Below are 24,261 nucleotides of genomic sequence, written 5' to 3' on the forward strand. Positions count from 1 at the left end.
AAAAATTGAGTATCTAAAACTTGAACGAATATTACCGACCTGAAAAGTTCCAAGAAAAAAAACTTGATTGTCAGGAAGGCTATTAGCATTTTCAAATGGGTCACTGGACCTCTCCCATTGACTTACACATGAACTTGGCAGGTTTTAGGTGGCAAATAGTCTAATTCATGATTCCCAGGGTATAGGTTTGGTAAATCCTGACTGAATAATTCTGTTATTTAAATGAATCAACAAAGCACCTAGGAAACATTGCTTTCTTAGGTATTTGTACACATTTTCACATTTACAAGGCAGCACATGAAACATTTTTATAGAGTAATTTAGTAGTGCTTACAGTTGGATGAAAGATAGTTAACCTCCCTTACTGAAACTCCATTCATTCACCATCTGGATAAGCATTGCTAATGAAGGGTACGCTTATTATTAACAGTAGCGCATGACAAACAATTGAATAGATTAATTATTCATATGAAGTGAAATTTCTGTGATCTTTCTAGCCCTTGATGCATGTTTATTCTTGTGGCCTCAGGCAATTAATTCAAGACAAACTACTCCTAAAGCCCTTATTTAACTCCCTTTTATTTATAACTGCTTGGTATTCATCTATTGGGAATATGCAGAACGTAATATATAAAATGATATTCAGATGTAGAAATGTACAGGGATGTGTATACAAGTAGCACTAAATATAATGTATAAAGATATACAAACAAATATTCTCAAAGATTGGTTTCTGACGTTCTCCCATGACATTCCTTATTTTCGGTCATAGCCTTCCTGTCCATCATCAGCTGGCAATACACTATAAGATCTGCTTGATTGGTGAGCTTGCCAAACGAGTAAATCTTTCCCCTCATATGCCCACCTAAGATGGCTAATATCAGGCTAATTGGATTACAACTGAAATACAAGCTGTCAGCGAGAAGACTACATCAACTAGCAGTCTCCATTAAAGCGATACTGACACTTTCCTATAAAAATCATAGGAACTTGTCAGTATCAAGTAGTTGCTGCACCCGCAAAAGTTCCCTTGAAAGTCTCCCTCAAAGCTGCCCCCAGTTCCGCGAACCTTTGCGCAGCTGATCCGCTGACACAGCTAACTGATCTTCTGTCTTGCTTCCATGACACTGGGCTGGGGGCAGAGCGATCCTTCCATAGGCTGAAGTCCTGAAAGCCTCCCCCATAGGCGCCCCCAGCCCAGCATCACTGAAACTGCACAGAAAATCTTTTAGCAGTGTTGGAGGGTCGAGTCAGTGGAGGTTCGCTGGGCTGGAGGCGGCTATGGGGGAGGCTTTCAGGGGAACTATTGCGGGTGCAGCAACTACTTGATACTGACACATTCCTATTATTTTTATAGGAACGTATCTGTAATGCTTTAAAACAATTGGTCTTGTATATTATGGCATGGCCATCCTTCTGCCAGCACGACTCCCTTCAACCTCAGATTGAGAAAATCAACCCACCCTATTTTATTGGGAGTTGCCAGATTTTGCTCTGTGTCCCCCGGTCTCCTGTCACTTACATACATTCCCCCTGAGGATTCTGACGATTTTGCATGGTTGTAGGCAAAAATCTGACCTTCAGTGACATCGGTGGAACGGCTTCAGGAGGGGGTTCTGTGCATGCCCGCAATATCACTTGACGGCACTAAAACCTTCACATTTTCGGCAGCGTGCTGACGTGCACTGCATCTCCCCCTGCTGTGGTTTACATGAACCATGGCAAAACATGGCCTCAAAATGAATAAATCATCCCCTAAGATCAGTGGGCAAGTACACAGAATACAGTATAGAATTTTATATTATTAGAAACTTTTTAGTTGCTCTTGTTTTTTATTTTTTTTAATTAGTTTTGAATGATTTGCCTTCCTCTTCTGCTTCTTTTGAGAATGTCACTGTCCCCAGCAGTCAAAAATAGCTGTATTTTTTTTTTACAATTATTGTTTATATTGTTTATATTTGAAGATCTGCTCGTTGAGGTATTAATGCAGAACTAAAATGTAATTGTACCAACAACATATAGTGAGTCATTTGTGGAGTCATAATAAGGAAATAGAGCTTTAAGGATTTTTGGTGCATCAGTGCCATAATCCTAAACATAGCAGTTCATCACAGATTGTGTTCCCAGAGGTACTAGATAATTAATTCAGATAGGAAATGCCAAAAAAATGCCTCATATTCCCAGGGCATCAAGAGATCCCCTTTGCCTATTGGATAATGAGTTCTTCCCTCCGCCCTCCCAGCCTTAGCTTGTATTCATTTTCCCGTGATGCTGGAAGAGAAGAATAGTCTGTTAGGCACAGGGTGACAGCAAGAGGAAATATGCAACAGAGCTTCTTAAATGGGATCACTGAATAGCTCTGATTAGTGCAAGGATGGGTGCTCCGAAATGGTTCTGTTAAAAACACGCATATATCAGTTGTTCTGCTGGAAAGGAGAAGCCTCTTATATGCACTGAGGATACACTGAGGAAGAGAGAAACCAGACTGGATGTTTACAGCAAAAAGGCAATGCAGAATGGAGTGAGGAGTTTGCACTGAAAAACACGGCAAGGGGCTCTTATGAGTACATATAAGAGAATTCCAAGATGAACAGCTCTGAGAAGCAAGGTGTCATGATGATGCCACAGAGAAGCACCAGGAATGAAATGATGGAGAACGTGCATCATAGCTGGATGTGGTAGGAAGATAATAGCAACAGCCTTGGCTAGCCAAAATCTGGAAAGAGGACACTGCTGTCAAGCATGGCTCACTTAGCTGTATGGCTCCAGAGTCTGTGATGTCAAAGCCTTGAAGTGGAATCATGGGAGGGAAGCTTGTGAAATGGTGAGAGATGTGCATCACCTCTGCCTGTCAGAGCTTTATGGGGAAATCTGAATGTGTGAAGTCTGATGTAGACTATAGTTAAGGTGAACTATGGTATAAACAGAAAAAAAATATTTTTAAAAAAACGATATTGAAATACTGTGTGCCAAGATGTGGTGTGCCCTGTGTTTTATATATACTGTATATATATATATATATATATATATATATATATATATATATATATATATATACATACATATATATATATATACATATATATATGTGTGTTATATATATATATATATAAAACACAGAGCACACCCACACAATGTGATTTCAGCAGCCTGGGTCCTTATCTACAAACATATATATATATATATATATATATATATATATATATATATATATTAGATATGTATGAAATGCCTGCAAGAAGTTGTATATTGTATTATAAATATGACTATATGTTGTTGTTGAGTAGTGATTCATAGAGCTGGCCAATACCCACCCTCAAAACAGTGCTCTTTTTACATCTGACAGCAGCATAATATAGGGGCAGATTTATCAAGGGTCGAATTTCGAAGTTAAAAATACTTTGAAATTCGACCATCAAATTAAAATACTTCGAATTCGAATATCGAATCGAACGATTAAATCCTTCGAATCTAACGATTCAAAAACTTAGCAAAATGCTGTAGAAGGTCCCCATAGGCTAACATAGCACTTCGGCAGGTTTAATTTGGTGAAGTATTGAAGTTGAAGTTTTTATAAAGAGACAGTACTTTGATTATCAAATGGTCGAATATTGAAACTATTTTTACATCGAATTGAATTAGAAGTAAATTTGAAGTCGTAGTATCCTATTTGAGGGTCGAAGTATCCAAGAATTACTTCGAATTTCTAATTTTTTTACTTCGAAAATTCCCTCAAATTCACTTCGGCCCTTGATAAATCTGCCCCATAATGTTTCCAGCTGAAAGCATTTTTTCGGCATGTACTCATGCTTCCATCTCCATGGTGAATATATTCACTCGCACAAAGGTTTGTAGTGAAATACTTACAAACCTTTCGGACAAGTCCAGGTAAACATGGGCTCACAAGAATACAGATGAACAGTGATAAATACACAGATGACATGCCTATATTGTTGCTTACGTTCCTTCCAGTACGTCTGTCTCTGTATGTGGTTCTGTGTGAGTATCGACAATTGTCCTGTAAGCACATGCCCATATAGGGTTGGGTGGTTGTGTGTTTCTGCTCACCCTTGTGTGTACAGTATGTACATCAGAGTATGAGATGGTTTCAATTTGTATACCCAAGAGTGCATGCTAGATTGTAAGTGACATTTCGATTATCTGTTTATGTGATAATCTGTATATCTGTGTATATATAGAGACTTATAGTCATATGTAAAGACAAAGACACACACTATAGAAGACACAACATCTCACATGAAAATAGATGCAGGTATGTGTTTGTAGGGTATGTTAATACTTACAGTGGCTCAGGCAGTCATAGGGACAGACAAAGGCAAGTACTAATGGGAATAGGTGTAGATAAACACAGACAAACACACATACTCATAAAGCTTCCAGGGTCCAATACTGCAGATTTTATATAATTTCGCATGCCTCTTATTCCAGGTTTTCTTACTCATATTCCAGTTCATGTTTGCTGGAATGCTTACTGGATTCAAACACCACCAAACTTGGCCCCAGACTGTATAGTAGCAATTAGTGGGACGAACAGATGAGATTCAGTGGCCAACATGCAAGATTGTGCGAAAGAAATCTGTATGCAGTGCCATAAGCATAGCATGTTTTTCGATGAAGGGTTCAGAGGCTTAATTATGGAGGCAGCAGACCCGGTGGTTACAGCAGGGCCAGGAATGTAGAGGACTGTAAGTCCCTAATTAATGAGTAATTTCAATATATACTGGTAGAGTATTTATTTTTGGGGCCCTAATTTGAGTTTGCTGTGGGGCCCACAGGAAGGGTTGCTATTATCAAAGACCATCCTAGTAAGTATGTGACATTTCACTTAACATAAGGCTTAACATATTTAGTTTTTCACTCATATAGGTTTGTTTTTTGCAATGGGATTCGCTTCTGCAAATAAGGGGCAAAATATTATTTTTTACTCACTTAGCATAAGTTTTAAATACACATAAAGATGCCTGTAATTATTGCTTGTGCTTAGACATTCTCTTCATAATTCTCCAGACCCCAGATCAATTCTTAGCATTTAATGCATCTGAAACATAATTACCTACTTCCTAACATTTGAAAGTCAAAGTCAGGACAATTAAGACCATGCCTCAATCTCCAGGCCCTGCCTAATAATGGCCAAACACACCCACCAGCTTTATCCACAACATTGGCCACTATTTCCATGGGATTTTGGTAGAGAGTATTTAAAAAATTTCTTATTATTATATCCGGAGCTTTTTTTTTAGCTTCATGGAAACTTCATTCCCACCAATATATCGGTGTGTTTCAGCACATTTGTTTTGTAAATGAATCTTTTGTGGTGTTCTTGTATTATGCATTTACTATTCTCTGCTGCACTAATCAGCAACACCCCCTTACAGCACATGTATAATCAACCTCTCTCCATACTGAAGTGGTGACATGATTCTTTTGTACTTATTGACCAGCACTGCATCTGTCACAGTACTTGTCTTGTAGCTCTTTGCCTATTGTGTTTTACTGTCTCTGAGGGTTTGGCATCAACATGCTAGTAATATCCTCTGTAAGATTATAGTCATTTTTAAAAATGATTTAAATCCAGCAATGTAATGAGTTACATGTATACTACCATTAATACATGTTGTATAAGCATTAATGTTCATGATGGTTACTGGGTGGTAGGAATAGGGACATACCTAGCGCTGTACTTATTTCCTGAGTAACCTAATTTCAAATGATACTGATATGTTCCACGGTTTTACAGGAACATGTTAGTATTGCTTAAAGAAAATATGCTATTAAAAGTAGGGATGCACCGAATCCAGGTTCGGTCCAGGATTCGTCCAAGATTCACCATTCTCAGCAGAATTCGGAATCGGCCAAATTCAAGTACTTGGCCAAACCAAATCCAAAAAAACATGTGACCTTTTGTCACACAAACAAGGAAGTTCTCTTTCCCCCTTCCCCCGGTTTTCTAATTTACATATGCAAATTAGGCTAAATCCTAAAATATTTGATTCAGTGCATCATTAAAGGAGAAGGAAAGTAATTTATACTTGGGGGTGCCAAAAGTTAGCCACCCCCCTATTGATTGTATTTACTTACCTGACACCCTGGGCCGGTTCTCCAATCAGCAGAAAACTGCACCAGCCTGGGGTTCTGCCAGTGAGCACCACGGAGCAATCATTTTTTTAGGACAAATAATCAAAACAAATGCACTTTTCAAAGTGTTTTTGCTAAAGGGAAAAAAAAATCTTGTTGGGTCATACTGTACATGGGAAATTGTCCCTGGATTCAATTTAATAGGAAACAATGACCACAAATCTCTGCTGTGTATTGAGCTAGATTGCTAAGCAGTTCTACACTTAAGCTGGCAATACAGTATATTATAAGTTCTGCTCGTTTGGTGAAGTTCACAAACCAGCAGATTTTCACCGATATGCCCATTTGAGGTGGGAAATAGGCTGGTTGGATCATAATTGCTGCTGTGCCAGCACATTGAGGGTCGAATATCGAGGGTTAATTAACCCTCGATATTCGACTGGGAATTAAAATCCTTCGATTTTGAATATTGAAGTCGAAGGATTTTAGCGCAAATAGTTTGATCGAACGATCGAAGGAATAATCGATCGAACGATTAAATCCTTTGAATCAAACGATTCGAAGGATTTTAATCCATCGATCAAAGGATTATCCTTCGATCAGAAAAAACTTGGAAAGCCTATGGGGACCTTCCCCATAGGCTAACATTGACTTCGGTAGCTTTTAAGTGGCGAACTAGCGGGTCAAAGTTTTTTCCTAAAGAGACAATACTATGACTATCGAATGGTCGAATAGTCGAACGATTTTTAGTTCGAATCCTTCGAGTCGAAGGTCGAAGTAGCCCATTCGATGGTCGAAGTAGCCCAAAAAACACTTCGAAATTCGAAGTTTTTTTACTTCGAATCCTTCACTCGAAGTTAATGAATTGGCCCCTAACTGTATTAATGTGCAGATCCAAACCTCGATCTTATAGGACAACAAAAACTGCCTGAACGACATCTGGACAGAAACTATTGTTAACAGATTCCTGGTAGATACATGTAGTATTAGATGTACAACAACCAACATTTTCCTTCCACACAATGTTGATACAGTCCTCTGGCTTCCTGGTATTGTGTTTAGAATATATTGATTTTGAGTCCAAACCATGATATATTTTAAGATCAGATGGCCTCAATTTCACAGCTGTGTCAGACAATTTGCTAATCCAAATTGGTAGCCTAATGAATTCAATCAATAGCAGAGTGAAGATGTGTAGAAGAGCATCTGAAGGAAAATAAAGCAATGTTTCAAGATATGATCTTACAAGATTGCAGAAATTGCTTATTTAACATGTGCCTTCTAGCTGTTCTAGAGCAGTGCTTCCAGATATACAGAACAGCTCATTGAAGTGCTGGGAAGTGATTTCCCCCAGTAGCCACGTCATCCGCCCAATGTCATTCGTCCCGCCCCCGGTGTCACTGGCCCATCCCCCGGTGTCACTGGCCCGTCCACCCCAGCCCGTTTTCCCCCAAATGAAAAGGTGGCAACCCCACTTGTAACTGTTGTTTTTTGCTTTGTAATTTGTATCTTAAATTTATACAACCACTTACTCTATAGCACTTCAGAATATGTTGGTGCTTTATAAATATGTGTTAATGATGACAATGATGCTATTACACAATGATACAAAGTACACAGTCCCTGAAGGACAAAATTACCATATCCCATGGGGATGGCAAGAAAATCAGACATTAGTTGGTCAATGCCTATTATTGGCAAATACATTAAATGGAATTGCATTTCATTGAGATTGGACATTTACCTAAGAAGATAGGGGTCAGCTATATGATACTGGCTTATTACTGTGAAGCATTCCATTGATTACAAATGTAATAGAAAACAGTTTCCTTTTCCAGTTCTAAAGCATTCTGTTCCAATGCATGGCATGGACAGAAATATACCACTGCTCAACATGAACTTAGTGACTGTAGTGTTTGTGGTGATGTTTCTGGAAAAAAACAGACTACATCTCGCAGACAGTGTTGCCTTGGAGATACAGAAAGTGTCATCAATACACTATTTAGATGAATAATCTCTTGGTGATTTTTTTCCATGTGAGGAAGCTGTATAAATATAGACACACTGCAATTTGTAGATATAGCATTTGAGTTTTTTTTCACGCCATAGTCCTGGGCGGGTTAATCGTCTTTTCTTACCAAGAGACTAAGGGGTAGATTTACTAAAGAGCGAAGTGCTAGCAATTTTTTGCCAGAGTTGCTGCCAGCAGGGACATCAGCAATTTGCTAACAGGCGCAGGCGCCAATTTATTAGCGAAACAGACCGTTGCTAGTGGTCATTCGCACTCTATTAACAGGCGACTTTTTGCTATGGCGAACGGTCATTACTCTGCAAATTCAATAAAATTCAGATTTTACTGAACGTTACCTCTTTCACCAGATTTGCCTTCACCATCTCAGACCAGTCGAAGTGCTATAAAGCAGCTAGAGATCTTCCTCAATCTTCTATCAATTACATCATATCCTGTGAGCCGAAAATGCATCAAAGTTCAAAAAACGCAAAAGTCCTAGCAAACTTTTTTTTGGGGAACCGTTATTTTCCAGACATTTCCTAACATAATTTTACAGTGGGCTCATGTGTAGGGCATTATATTAACTCTCTTGTCTTTATTAAGGTTCCCTGGACATGTGTAATATAAACCACTAACTTAAACCAATTTTGCATCAACAATTATAATAAAGAACTCCATAAATAAAGAACTCCATACAACTTTAGATTACCCACAGTATGCAAATTGACCTGAGCGCAAGATCACTAGCGAATTTTCGCTAGGAAGAAATGAATGGTAGCACATCTTCGCTTTGAAATGCTTGCACTGCCGAATTAACGCTAGAGAAAAGTCGCCAGTGTTCGGCACAAAACAAAAGCTGTCTAGCTGGGTGCTTAGTTCCCTTAACTGTAGTTTTGGGACAGGCCTGGACTGCGAATCATTTTGGTTTGTTTGTGTGCACGGTGAATCCTAGGATCCCAATGGTTGATCCTTATTTTTTAAAATAGCAATTTTCTTTTTATGATTACCCAATTGCACAGATGATGGTTTGGTAGAATTTTATTTACTGTTCATGCCACATTGCAGAGTGCAGAATACTCTCATTCGGGTCAAAGTTTTTTCCTAAAGAGACAATACTATGACTATCGAATGGTCGAATAGTCGAACGATTTTTAGTTCGAATCCTTCGAGTCGAAGGTCGAAGTAGCCCATTCGATGGTCGAAGTAGCCCAAAAAACACTTCGAAATTCGAAGTTTTTTTACTTCGAATCCTTCACTCGAAGTTAATGAATTGGCCCCTAACTGTATTAATGTGCAGATCCAAACCTCGATCTTATAGGACAACAAAAACTGCCTGAACGACATCTGGACAGAAACTATTGTTAACAGATTCCTGGTAGATACATGTAGTATTAGATGTACAACAACCAACATTTTCCTTCCACACAATGTTGATACAGTCCTCTGGCTTCCTGGTATTGTGTTTAGAATATATTGATTTTGAGTCCAAACCATGATATATTTTAAGATCAGATGGCCTCAATTTCACAGCTGTGTCAGACAATTTGCTAATCCAAATTGGTAGCCTAATGAATTCAATCAATAGCAGAGTGAAGATGTGTAGAAGAGCATCTGAAGGAAAATAAAGCAATGTTTCAAGATATGATCTTACAAGATTGCAGAAATTGCTTATTTAACATGTGCCTTCTAGCTGTTCTAGAGCAGTGCTTCCAGATATACAGAACAGCTCATTGAAGTGCTGGGAAGTGATTTCCCCCAGTAGCCACGTCATCCGCCCAATGTCATTCGTCCCGCCCCCGGTGTCACTGGCCCATCCCCCGGTGTCACTGGCCCGTCCACCCCAGCCCGTTTTCCCCCAAATGAAAAGGTGGCAACCCCACTTGTAACTGTTGTTTTTTGCTTTGTAATTTGTATCTTAAATTTATACAACCACTTACTCTATAGCACTTCAGAATATGTTGGTGCTTTATAAATATGTGTTAATGATGACAATGATGCTATTACACAATGATACAAAGTACACAGTCCCTGAAGGACAAAATTACCATATCCCATGGGGATGGCAAGAAAATCAGACATTAGTTGGTCAATGCCTATTATTGGCAAATACATTAAATGGAATTGCATTTCATTGAGATTGGACATTTACCTAAGAAGATAGGGGTCAGCTATATGATACTGGCTTATTACTGTGAAGAATTCCATTGATTACAAATGTAATAGAAAACAGTTTCCTTTTCCAGTTCTAAAGCATTCTGTTCCAATGCATGTCATGGACAGAAATATACCACTGCTCAACATGAACTTAGTGACTGTAGTGTTTGTGGTGATGTTTCTGGAAAAAAACAGACTACATCTCGCAGACAGTGTTGCCTTGGAGATACAGAAAGTGTCATCAATACACTATTTAGATGAATAATCTCTTGGTGATTTTTTTCCATGTGAGGAAGCTGTATAAATATAGACACACTGCAATTTGTAGATATAGCATTTGAGGTTTTTTTCACGCCATAGTCCTGGGCGGGTTAATCGTCTTTTCTTACCAAGAGACTAAGGGGTAGATTTACTAAAGAGCGAAGTGCTAGCAATTTTTTGCCAGAGTTGCTGCCAGCAGGGACATCAGCAATTTGCTAACAGGCGCAGGCGCCAATTTATTAGCGAAACAGACCGTTGCTAGTGGTCATTCGCACTCTATTAACAGGCGACTTTTTGCTATGGCGAACGGTCATTACTCTGCAAATTCAATAAAATGCAGATTTTACTGAACGTTACCTCTTTCACCAGATTTGCCTTCACCATCTCAGACCAGTCGAAGTGCTATAAAGCAGCTAGAGATCTTCCTCAATCTTCTATCAATTACATCATATCCTGTGAGCCGAAAATGCATCAAAGTTCAAAAAACGCAAAAGTCCTAGCAAACTTTTTTTTGGGGAACCGTTATTTTCCAGACATTTCCTAACATAATTTTACAGTGGGCTCATGTGTAGGGCATTATATTAACTCTCTTGTCTTTATTAAGGTTCCCTGGACATGTGTAATATAAACCACTAACTTAAACCAATTTTGCATCAACAATTATAATAAAGAACTCCATAAATAAAGAACTCCATACAACTTTAGATTACCCGCAGTATGCAAATTGACCTGAGCGCAAGATCACTAGCGAATTTTCGCTAGGAAGAAATGAATGGTAGCACATCTTCGCTTTGAAATGCTTGCACTGCCGAATTAACGCTAGAGAAAAGTCGCCAGTGTTCGGCACAAAACAAAAGCTGTCTAGCTGGGTGCTTAGTTCCCTTAACTGTAGTTTTGGGACAGGCCTGGACTGCGAATCATTTTGGTTTGTTTGTGTGCACGGTGAATCCTAGGATCCCAATGGTTGATCCTTATTTTTTAAAATAGCAATTTTCTTTTTATGATTACCCAATTGCACAGATGATGGTTTGGTAGAATTTTATTTACTGTTCATGCCACATTGCAGAGTGCAGAATACTCTCATTCCTTTCTATGTCAATCTGTTTACAGGTTTTACAACTACAATAGGGTGAGATGCAGCTTTTTGGTGGGTTGCTTAGAAATCTGGTCACCTATAGCTGTTTCAAGTTGGCGGGACTGTGTGTATGATAAAAAAAAATAGCTCTGGGGATATGTTATATAGAATATCATCATTTGATTACAAACTAGATATATTTTTGTTTATTTCCCCTTATGTACAGATGAGTCTGTATAATAAATGAAGCTGGGTTTTGAACTATAAACCATTCTAAGCAGCAGATTTGTTACAGTCTCTGCTGCTTATAAAGGATTACTGCTTCTGAAGGCTAAAGTGATTTGAATGACTGCTGCAATTTGCTGTTACCCATTCCCTAATAAGACCTCATTAGAAACAGATGTATATCTTTATTATATCCCTTATTAATTAGAGTTGAAAATGTATAGGAAGGTGATGTGGTGGTGAAAGCTTTGCTGTCATGCATTGCAACTGGTCAAGGTGTTTTGTCTTTGGTTTTCACCCATTAGGGCACTAAATATTATGCACTTGCACCATACCCACAGCACAATGTATATCTATCTGGTGGTGGCAACCAGGGTGGGGCTGTGTAGCATTGCCATCAATAGCAATACTATTTGTCATTAGACAATACCTATCCTCAACCCTCCTTCACAGTCTGCACAACAGAATTGCCTCCAGTCCTCACAGGCTCCCCGCTGCCCCCTACCACTGTTGCCCAAGTCACTTGCCCTACTGAACACTGGGCTTTACAGTCCAAGGCAAATTATTAATTATTATGCTCTGGATACCATGCAAATCATCTATATATGGCATGCATCATTTCTGTCATATCCATAGTAAACAAGCCCTATTGTGTACTTTTACAGTATATAGAGGAGACATTTGAGCAGAGGGCATGCCTAGAAATTTGATGGAGCACCTAGAGTCTTATTGCCAGCGATAGGATTGATCCTCATTTATGTAGAGAAAAGTGGTTGCGTTTATGCAAAAACATGTGCCTTTCAAAAGGATTTCTGAAAGCCAGATTACAAATATGTATGCTAAAGATCTGTAATATCCCAGTCTGAGAAGTCTGACCTCTACTATATTTATTTTACATTAAGATGAATTTTCCAGTTTGTGTGTTATTCAGTAAAAACTGTTGTGGCATGCACAGGCAATAGCAGATTAGTAGTCAGCACAACTTCAACTCCCTTCTTTGGCTGGGTGCACGTCCTCCAATGGCCACTTTCCACTGGCAATACTGGCGAAAGAATTAGTCCAGCACCCACTGTTTAAGATAAAACGGCCTTTATTGGACCAAGGGCATTACAGCAACGTTTCAGACCAACTGGTCTTTTATCAAGCTAACCAACATGTGATTCAATAGTGCTACTTATACTCTCACACACCATCTAGTGGTCATTTGTGCAACCTAATTCAGATAACATGGATCAATCATTAAATAATTATTTTTCATGTGACAACATATAGCTAAAACAATACACAACACCAGTGTACAATATCAATTTGAAGCCGACCAAATGTCTAATGTGAAATTATCTGTAAGACATAAAAAGATAATAGAATACATAAAATCAGAATAAAAACAAATCAGGGCAATATTAAAATCATCGAAAATGGGACTCAAATCATACTCTTTATTTAGGCCCCCTGGTTCCAGGGTTTCAAGTTTTCTAATCCAATATGCCTCCTTATATAATAGCTCCTTTAGCCTGTCCCCTCCCCGACGCTTAGGCTCAACGGTCTCTATAATCTGAAATTTTAATTGATTGACTCTATGAGCACGCTCAATAAAGTGCCCGGCCACTGTTTGATCTTTTTTTCCTGTCCTAATCGCAGATTTATGCTCACGTATCCGTTCACGGACCGTTCTCTTGGTTTGCCCCACGTATGCTATTCCACATGGACATTTGATGACGTACACTGCATACGTGGAACCACAAGAATAACGGCCTCTTATTTTTATGGGATAACCCTTTCTGGGGTGAAAAACATTTTCCCCTACTTGTACATTAGAGCAACAACTGCAATTAAGACAAGGATAGGATCCTACTTTACCCCTAATTTCCATATTCTTTTGTTTACTATTCCTTCCAATATCTGAATGCACTAGCATTGAACCAAGTGACCTCCCTTTCTTATAGGCTATAACTGGGGGTCTGTCAAATGCCGTTACTTGGGGTAAATTATCCTTAACTAGTGGCCAGTGTCGTCTTAAAATGTTAGCAACCTGTTTACTCAGGGTGTTATATTGTGTTACAAATGTGACATGGTTTTCCCTATTCTTTTCTTTCCCTTTTAGCATCTCTGATCTTTCCTGGCTTTTTATTTCCTCTAGTTGTCTATTTAGGAGATTATCTGGATATTCCCTCTCACGAAATTTGTTACACATTTCCGTCAATCTCTTATCTGCTATCTCACTTGAAGCTACTATTCGCTTTACTCTACTTAATTGAGATTTAGGTAATGCTCTCTTTAGTTGTGGCGGATGAAAGGATCGATAGTGTAGCAATAGATTTCGGTCCGTGGATTTTACATACAAATCTGTCTTTAAGCATCCACCTTGCTTATAGACCCTGGTATCTAAAAACGGGATCTCCTCCAGATGGGCACTCAGGGAAAATTTTATGAAAGGTAGGGAATTATTTATTTCCTGTACAAACCTCTCGAGAGTCCAATATGGCCCCGCCCACAACACAAACACGTCATCTATATAACGTAACCATTTTTTACAGTGTGTTTTAAACAGTTCATTACCATATACAAACTTAGTTTCGAATTGGTTCATGAAAATGTTTGCGTATGCGGGGCCACATTGGACCCCATCGCCGTGCCTCGTATTTGCATATAAAAATCGTTCTCAAATTGGAAATAATTATTATGCAGAAGTAATTCCAAACATTGTAAAACTAATTTTTTCTGAGAACCATCCATGGAGTCATCCTTGAGTAACTCGGATGCAACAGCCTCCACACCCCCATCATGGCATGCATGTAATTATGATGATGGGGAACCAGAAGGCTAACGGCATTACAAATCTTCTTTACAAATTAACACAAACCTGAAGTGAGAGTCCCCACACTTTTTCTCTTGCATGCCCATAACTGCTCGTATTTGTCTCCCATGAAGCAAGCATGAACTGCAATACATTTTAAATATATGTATGTATCATATACTACAAGGATACATAGTGCTGCACAATCTTACAAGGTACATACGTAAACATAGGGGGGAGAAGTATTAAAATAATTACACACGAGATTAAGTACCTTGTGGTATACAAAACATTAAGAAGGAATTCTCTCTGTGGAGTCATGCCACAGAATGATACATATCTTATTTTTAATCCTCGATAACCTTAAATTATTTTTACATCCATGTAAAATCATATATATATTTCAATGTTGTTGGTCTTTTAATTGATACTGCATTATTTCTAGGGATTTAATACAAACACTATATTTATTAAATATAAAAGTGTGTAAATTTAAACCATTATAAGTTGTAAATATACTTTTCTTGTAGATATCATTAGCTATGCTCTTTTTAGTTAGCTTGCTGGTGGGCAGTTTCATCCACTACTGTCATCTGCTTTGAGGATCCCAAGGGGATGTTGTTGTACAGTTCTGTGAGAAAATTGTCATTGGAATGATATCCCCTGGCAGAATTTGCTGAGATGCTCTCTATTTACTAGAAAAATAGACTGTGGAAAAACATGATGAGCAGTAAAGGAATACCATACCCCCAGAATGAATATTTAAGCAACAGAGAGTTTATATGATATTAAGAGACATATTAAAGAATCTTACCAAACTAGAATATCTATTAAAGTAAATATTGCCCTTTTACATTGAGCCATCATATTGTGATGGTCTGTGTGCTCCCTTAACACTAGAAATAATGATGCTCTAACTCAGGGATCCCCAACCTTTTGAATCCATGAGCAACATTCAGAAGTAAACAGAGTTGGGGAGCAACACTAGCAAGAAAAATGTTCTTAGGGTGCCAAATAAGGGCTGTGATTGGCCATTTGTTAGCCCTTATGTGGATTGTAAACCTACATTGAGGCTCTGTTTGGCAGTGCACCTGTTTTTATGCAACCAAAACTTGCCTCCAAGCCTGGAATTCAAAAATAAGCTCCTGCTTTGAGGCCACTGGGAGCAACATACAAGGGGTTGGAGAGCAACATGTTGCTCACGAGCTACTGGTTGGGGATCACTGCTCTAACTGTTACTTTGTCCTTTAATTAGCTTATGTGACCTAACATGTATGGTTTGTTTGTGTGCACCATGAATTGTAGGATCCCAGGGGGGGCAGCCAGGGGATTATCCAATGGCACATACTACTAAAACTATGCTATTATAAAAATAGTTTATTTACATGAAGCAGGGTTTTACATATGAGCTGTGTTTTTCAATATATTTTTATAGAGACCTACATTGTTCCGGGGTATAGTTTTCCTTTAACTTCAGAGAGACATTGGGGCAAATTCACTCAGTGCCGAACGCTAGCGTCAATTCGCTAGCGTTGGGCATTTTTGTTACTTCGCAAATTCACTAACGAACGCTGGCGTAGATTCACTAGTGTTACTTCGCACCCTTACGCCTGGCGAATTTTCGCTACGGACGTAACTACGCAAATTCACTAACGCGCGCAGTGTACTGAACGCTTCCTTTTACGCTAGACTTCCTTCGCCACCTCAGACCAGGCGAAGCGCAATAGAGTAGATAGGGATTGCTTAAAAAAAAGTCAAAATTTTTTCTAAGTCCCAAAAAACACTGGTGTGTTTTCTACATTATGGGTGATAGGCTGAAAAAGATCGAAAATTTTGGGGCTCCCCTCCTTCCCCCCTACATTTCCTGACTCATGGCAATTTACCTATACAGTGGGCACATGTGTAGGGCAAAATAAAAATTTTATTTGATGTTTTGAAGGTTTTCTAGGCATTTGTAGTGCTGATACGTATTCCTCCATTGAAATTTGAATTTGGCACCGTATGCAAATGAACCATCGCTAGCGAAACTTCGCTTCGCTTGGCGAATCAACGCTAGCGCAACTTCGCAAACTTACGCTACCCCTGTGCGCAACTTCGGATTTTAGTGAATTTGCGGAGCGCTGGTGAAACTACGCCTGGAGAAGTGCAGCGAAGCGCGGCGAAGTTGCGCCTGGCGCAACTTAGAATTCTAGTGAATTTGCCCCATTGAGTTAATAAAATACATTGCAAAATTATGCTCATTTCTTTGCAATGTACAATTGTATGGCTGTGTGATTTTTACTTCACACTGTGCCCATCCATGTGGGAAGCAGTCTGAAATAAATGCTTGTACAGGTTTAGGGCCTTATCCTGAATTCACAGGACTTGGTGTTTTCCAGATAAGGGGTCTTTATGTAATTTGGATCATCATGCTTTAAGTCTACTTAAGAATTATATAAACATTAAATAAACTGTTTTGCCTCCAATAAGAATCAATTATAACTTAGTTGGAATCAAATACAAGGTACTTTGCCACTTTATTATTACAGAGAAAAAGGAAATAATATTTAAAAATGTGAATTGTTTGTTTAAAATGGTGTCTATGGGAGATGGCCTTCCCGTAATTTGGAGCTTTCTGGATAATGGCTCGGATCACAGGTCCTGTACTTTTTTCAGCACTGAGAAAAAACAGTCGTGACAAAATGGCCAGAAAATGCTGTTTTAGCAGAATATAAGAAAATAAGGGTGCCTTTAATCAGAATCTTTTGTGCAAGTTGCAGTTAAGTTCTGATAGAAACATTGATAAGGGAAGAATAAATCTAGAAATCATAGCAAAAGAACATATTATCAGGGTGATTTTAAAAAAGAATGCATAAAAGCAAGGAATACCTTTGCATTAATAACCATCTTTTAATACCTCATTTTTAATTCTACAGCCTGGCATCACCAAGTCCAGTACACAGTGCAAAATCCGAGGTAATTGAAACTGTGTGTGATGAGAAGGAACTTGCTGTCATTCAGTCAGAGGAAAGCATTACTAGGAGAGGTACTGTCTCATTTTCTATCCAAAAACTTATTTTTTCCACAGTAATATTGCTCCACAATGGAATTGTACATTCTCAGTTACTTTTTATGTCCTGTTTTTTTCCCCGTTCCCGTAGCGTATCATCTTGGCTTGTTGCTCTATTTGCTTCCCGTAGCCTCAGGATGTTGTATATTTGCATGTATAGTAACATAATTATTACTGCATCTTGGGATAATTATGTTACTATACAGGTGTTGACCTAATTTGCTGTGTGAATATGTTCTTAGCATCTGGGTAGTTCAATTGCCTGGGAGATAAAAGCACAGCTAATTGGCAGACTGTCTGTCTGAATTCTAAACCTCCTGCAAAACAGTATGGGGCTGTCCTTCAGCATATTCTGTTTTATTAACATGTTACTGCAATTCAAGTGTTTTTTCAAGATTTTGTAAGCGCAAAAAAAACCTAAACATTCAAATAAAGAATTTGTCATCTAAGAAACCTGGCGAAATCACGTAGAAATCAATGGGAGTTGCAATTTTCAATTCTAGGGTTCTAGATAAATTTGGCAGAATGAATAGTTTCATGCTGTATAATTGTTTTTTAGTAGTTTTTCACTGTTTTAACAGTGAAACAGTTTTTAAGTTTTGTGTTTTTTTCCTAAATCACATTAAAGATTTTTTAGTTTTAATTTTTTTTTAGATTTAAAAAAATTCAATTTTCTAATTTTGCTAAATATGCCCGTTAAACATTGTGGGGCAATGTGCACTATTTATATAATATCTCTATATGAATGTAGAGATATGAGCAGCAATACTATTACTAACTGAAAATGATATACTGTACATGCAGTGCTGAGCAGCAGGAGAGAGGACTAGCAGGGATATTGGTACAGGTTAAAAAGGCACCTATCATACAAAAATTATATATATATATATATATATATATAGTCTACACATTTACCACAGGAAACATGCTACTCGTATATATACCTTGTACTCTTTGTACCTTGATGCTCAGGTTTTGACCTAATACATGTTTATAACTGTCCATCTTCACCTTATTACAGAAGATACCCCTTCTGTGTGCCACACTGATCTTCAGTGTACAAGCCCTGCAATTTACCCAGAGTCATCATGGGAGGACTGTCTCCTCGAGCAACAGGACCATTTAGAAAGAGAGATGGAAGAAGCCAAGAAAATGATATCTGGTTTACAGGTAAGTTGGAATACTTGTAGACAGATGACTTTACTTGGTATAATTTACCCTACTGCATCACAGTTGGGGGTGAGAGGGATATTATTTATATATAGACTTCTCTTATTGGTTTTGTTGTTGGTTTCCTTTGTTAACATCCATTCCATATGTGCAAATCATCTCAGATAAAAACAACTTATCATACATGAATACAGAAGGGTTCCTGTGGTAAAGGGTGCAAAAACTGCAAAAAGTAGGTAAAGAGCCTTGTGTATTGCTCATGATGCACTTTGTTGCTCTATATTTTCTATAATAGAAAGAACCTATATATACTACATTGATTTAAACTTTATTATATTATATCTGCTAGGATCTTACTTTTGTCTCACTAAGGACAGTCTGTGCATGGATTGTTCCCCTTCCCTCAAGCTTCATTGTCTGGTGGCAGACTGGGTTTTTTATAATATATTGTGGTAGAGTGACCAAACAAAGTGGGAAAATGTATGTTTTCCCTTTAAATTCTTCATAGTGGGAGAGGTAGGCACCAGGAAGGGTGTTAATAAACAGAGAATAGGTTCTCTGTTTAAAGGCTTTGGTGGCCAAGTCCTGGAAGCAGGAGTATTCTGGAAAGAACAGGCAAGCCAGGTACTCCAATCCAGTAGTCCAGCTCACAGATTAGAGCTCCCTTTCCACAGGAAGAATGTCATGTGGAAAGGTATTTAGTTCTAGTCAGGCTGTTAGGAAGGTCTCTCAAAGCAGGACACAGAGCAGGAAGGATACCCGCCTGTGTGAGGAACTCCCAGAGGGGCTGCACTTGCCACTGCGAGGTGCAGAGAGAGACAAGACCAAGTACCGGAGAATCGATCTGTGTAAGAAAAGCCAAGAGGCTGAACAATCCCCCAGGAGATTCATGAGTACAGATGACCCCAACGTATGTGTTTGCTTACTGGTAGTCCACAAGGGGCCCAGTTTAGTAAGGAAACTCTTCATGTGTGAAGGTAGTGCCCAGTGGGCAGGATTTATTTTTATGGTTTGTTTTGTATCCTGAAATGGTCACCCCTGTGTGTAAATAAACTGCCTTAAAAAGGAGAAAAGTGTCTGTTGTTGATCCCGCAGCTTACAATATATATAGGTAACTGTGGTCCACCCTCCTTAAGCTGCCTCTCTAGGTACAGACTCACTGGTGCCTATATAGAGTACAACTCTGACCATGGTTAATATAACATTAAACTGTAAATATACATATGATAATGTTATGAATTGTGAAGCTCCCTAAATGAACTACACAAGTAACCAGCATTGGGGACATAGTGGACATAATAACACAAACATAGTTGGGATAAATGTCCAAAGGCATTGACAGATCCACAGTTTCCAATAGTAGTAATGTTATAAGGTGTACGGGATTTAGCTCACAGTGGTTCAAATTGGGACCCGTTATATCTCATGCAGCTTTACAGGACCATTCGAACGCACAGTAACATCAGAAATCAGCATATGTGCAGTATGCAATAGTATTCGCTGGGGTTACAACAAATAAGCACCCCAATTCCTATAAGGTTCAGTAAATGATTAATTTGTATGTGACCGTTCCTTGTTAATAAACCAACTAAAATATTAATCAGGCCTGCTTTGCAATCTGTGGCTTCTGGCAGATACCAGAGGGGCTGCTGTAAGTTTCCATATTAAATATTTATTGGGCCGGAGTGGGGCTGTTTGGGCCTATTTTGAGCCTCAGTCCATATAGTTTAATTTGACACTGTCATCATCAGCTTCAGGAACACAACTGTAACATATATAAATAAAATCAGATGTCATGCTGACAGAGTAGGAGGAATTCAGAAAAATGAGAGATAAGGAAAGGATAAAACTGCAGTAGTTAAAACCAGACCTTTTTTCATTTCCAATTCACATAAACATATCTGGAATCATTAAAGAGTTTGGTTTACACTTAAATAGACTATTGTAATAGAATCCAGTACAGTACATTGTAATTACGCCTGGATACAGTATTTGGTTTCCTATTCAGGCCCTGCTATTAAATGGATCCCTCCCTGAGGACGAACAACGGAATCTGTTCACTCTGCGAGAAGACGGGGCGTGCCCAGAAGAACAACTGGTGAGGACAGTCTTGTGCTATTCCCTCCTGAAATTATTTGCTTAACACAAGGTGCTGGCTATACTGTGTCTCTGCTTCATTTACAGGTCATCATCAAAAGTCGTCTGGATCAAAGTATGAGTGAAAATCAGTCACTAAAGGTAAGATGTGCATCTTATTTCATTCTCTCTCGGGTTGCCAGAAATAAGTGAAACCCTATATAGATACTTATATAAGTAAAGTTCATACTAACACAATTGTTGTTATGCTATATCCACCACATATACACTGTAACAGGCAAATTAAATTACTGGTGTACACTGGTGGTTGGGGGCAAATCAGCATTTTTTCACCAGAGGAGAAAATGTTGTGTCTGACATTGGTGAAAAGGATTCCATTAATTTGTTCCAGTGTGCCAGATAGTGCTGCTTGTAACAATACAGTACTCTGTGTGTACTTGGAAATAGGCCAGGGGCTACCATTGTTTTAGATACAACTTTACCCAGATTATGGGGCAGATTTATTAAGGGTCAAATTGAAAATTCAAATTTTCAAATTTTTTTTATTGTCAAAATTCAAATTGTAAATTATCCAAACTCGATTTGAGTTTTAATTCCATGTTCGAGATTTATCATACTTTGGTCCTTTAAGAACTCAAATTCGACTATTAGCCACCTAAAACCTCTATTAATTATTAATAAAACTATAAGTCAATAAGAGAGGTCCAAGGACCAATTTGGACATGTTAGTAGTTTTCCTGATATTCAAATTTTTTTCTGGAAAAAAAACTCTAATCAAGTTTAGTCGTATTTGATTCTAATTCGGTTTGAGTAGGTAAGCGAGTTTTAGATATTCAATTTTTCTTAAATAACCCCCCAATCGAATTTCGAATATATTCAAATTTAAACAAGTTTAAAAAAACTCACATGAATTCAAAATTCGACTTTTGATAAATGTGCCTCTATATGTTGCTTCTGACTAATTAAACTTATGTTAATATTGCAGAGTGAACTTTTGAACTATAAACAGGAAAACAGAAATCTGCAGGGAATAAAGGTAAGACGAGCAGTCTAGTATGATTAGGCAAAAATGTTGTAAAGCACCAATTAATAAAATAAATAGTCACTGTAATTCTTAGGGACTTAGTTATCATGCTGTGTAAAAACATGGTGACAAAATACACCAGGCATTAATGTGTAAAAAAAATGCAAATTTATCAAGCTGTGTACAGGTATGGGACCTGTTATCCATAATGCTCGGGACCTGGGGTTTCCCAGACAATGAATCTTTCCATAATTTGGATCTTTATACCATAAGTCTACCAGAAAATAATTTAAACATTTAATAAACCAATAGAATTGTTTTGCTTCCAATAAGGATTAATTCTATCTTAGTTTGGATCAAATAAAAGGTACTGTTTTATTATTACAGGAAAAGGAAATCATTTTTAGAAATTTGTATTATTTGGATAAAATGGTGTATATGGGAAACAGCCTTTCTGTAATTCGGCACTTTCTATATAAGGGGTTTCCGGATAACAGATCCCATACCTGTATTGCATTTCAGTATTTGTGTAAAAGTCCAGTTTTATTGAAAGCAGCCCCTTGAAAATGGTATGGGGAAAAGTTTGCATTCATCATTGTTTTTTTTCCCTTTCCTGTTTTTTTTTTCCAGTGGAACTTGCAGCTTGAATTTTTTCCATTGACAAGATCTGAAGCTGTGTAAAATAACAGCATCAAATCTGACGTTCAGGCAACGTCAAATAAAACACGCACCTTAATAAAGTCATCATTTATTTTACAAAGCGTTTAACATAATTTTCTGGCTTTAATTGTTTTACACAGTTTGATGAAATTGTTGTTCACCTTTGAGTTAACTTTTAGTATGATGTGGAGTGTTATTCTGAGAAAATTTGCAATTGGTTTTCATTATTTGCAGTTATTTATTGCGTTATTTAACTTTTTAATCAAAAGCTCTACAGTTTGCAATTGAAGCAATCTGGTTACTTGGGTCTAAATTACCTTAGCAACCATGCATTCATTTGAATAAGAGACAGGAATATGAATGGGGAGGGCCTGCATAGAAAGATGAGTAATAAAAAGTAGCAATAGCAATACATTTGTAATCTTACAGAGCTTTTGTTTTTAGATGGGGTCAGTGACCCTTATTTGAAAGCTGGAAAGTAAAGGCAAATAATGAAGACCAGTTTAAAAGTTGCTTAGAAATGGCCATTCTCTAACATACTAAAAGTTATCATAAAGGTGAACCACTCCTTTAACACTTTACAACAGGAAATATTCTAATATTTAGCCTAAGGTATAATCTAAATATACTGTAATAGGGAAGAATTATTATGAGAAAGTATAATAATTAATAGAGGGTAAAGTTACACAAAATACATTCATTTATGTGTATGAGAAAACTCAGCAAATGTTTCCTAGTCCAGCAGGGATGCCAGAATAATGTGCTTTGTTTTGCTCAGTGTTTTGCTGCCCTGTGTTTTTCTGTATGTATTAGGGATGCACCGGGATTCTACCAGGATTTGGCCTATTTCAGCAGGATTCGTCCGAATCTTTCTGCCCGGCCGAACTGAAACCTAATTAGCATATGCAAATTAGGGACTGGTAGGGAAAGCGTGTGTTTTTTTGTAACAAAGCAAGGAAGTAAAAAGTTTTCCCCTGCCCACCCCTAATTTGCATATGCAAATTAGAATTCAGATTCGGTTCGACCGAATCCAAAATTGTTGATTCGGTGCATCCATAGTATGTATAGCTGCTTTTGCTCAACTTTATTGTTTTTGTTTCCCCAGGATGCTCTGCAGCAGAGATTGGCTACCCAAGAAAGCTCTGTGCTTCAACTGAAACAGGAGTTACTGCGGGCTAATATGGACAGGGATGAGCTGCAAAGACAGAATGTGAGTTGTGTACTAGGAATACTCCAATATGCTGTGTGGGGGTGAATAAATGACAGTGCACTGTGAAAAGGAGAATTCTACCCTTAAAGAAGAATTCTACCCTAAAGTTAAAAAAAAAACCCTACCCTACATAGACTCCCTCTCCTCCTCCCAGCCTAGCCACTACCCCGGGCAAATGCAAAAAAAAAACCCTACCCTACATAGATCCCCCTCCCCCCCAGCCTAGCTGCTACCCAGGCAAATGCCCCTAACTCTTTACTTACCCCTCGGTGCAGATTCAGTCCAGCGGAGTTCACAGCAGCCATCTTCTTCTCTTCGGTAAGTAAGTGCCGTATCGGCACATGCGCAGTTGGAGCATTTTCCTGGGTCCGGGACAGCTGCGCATGCGCCGAAAATGTTGAAAATTTCAGAATCTCCGCTCTCATTCCGAAG

The 24,261-nt window shown here is 38.3% G+C and overlaps 1 protein-coding gene across 5 annotated transcripts in view; it reads left to right on the top strand.

Moving 5' to 3' along the window:
• Positions 1–24,261, top strand: part of LOC108705523 (dixin-like) — an 82,432-nt gene that overhangs the window by 41,726 nt on the left and 16,445 nt on the right. For 4 of the 5 annotated variants that reach the window (XM_041571391.1, XM_041571393.1, XM_041571390.1 and 1 more), the window contains 6 exons: positions 17,535–17,644; positions 18,690–18,838; positions 20,847–20,936; positions 21,023–21,076; positions 21,921–21,971; positions 23,725–23,829. In XM_041571391.1, coding sequence (XP_041427325.1) covers positions 17,535–17,644; positions 18,690–18,838; positions 20,847–20,936; positions 21,023–21,076; positions 21,921–21,971; positions 23,725–23,829 — 559 coding nt within the window. Of the gene's footprint in view, positions 1–1,811; positions 2,825–17,534; positions 17,645–18,689; positions 18,839–20,846; positions 20,937–21,022; positions 21,077–21,920; positions 21,972–23,724; positions 23,830–24,261 lie in introns of those variants that run through there. The other variant, XM_041571394.1, reaches the window with a different exon arrangement.

The sequence above is a fragment of the Xenopus laevis genome, chromosome 7S (genome assembly GCF_017654675.1).
Source record: "Xenopus laevis strain J_2021 chromosome 7S, Xenopus_laevis_v10.1, whole genome shotgun sequence".
NCBI classification, from domain to species: Eukaryota; Metazoa; Chordata; class Amphibia; order Anura; family Pipidae; genus Xenopus; species Xenopus laevis.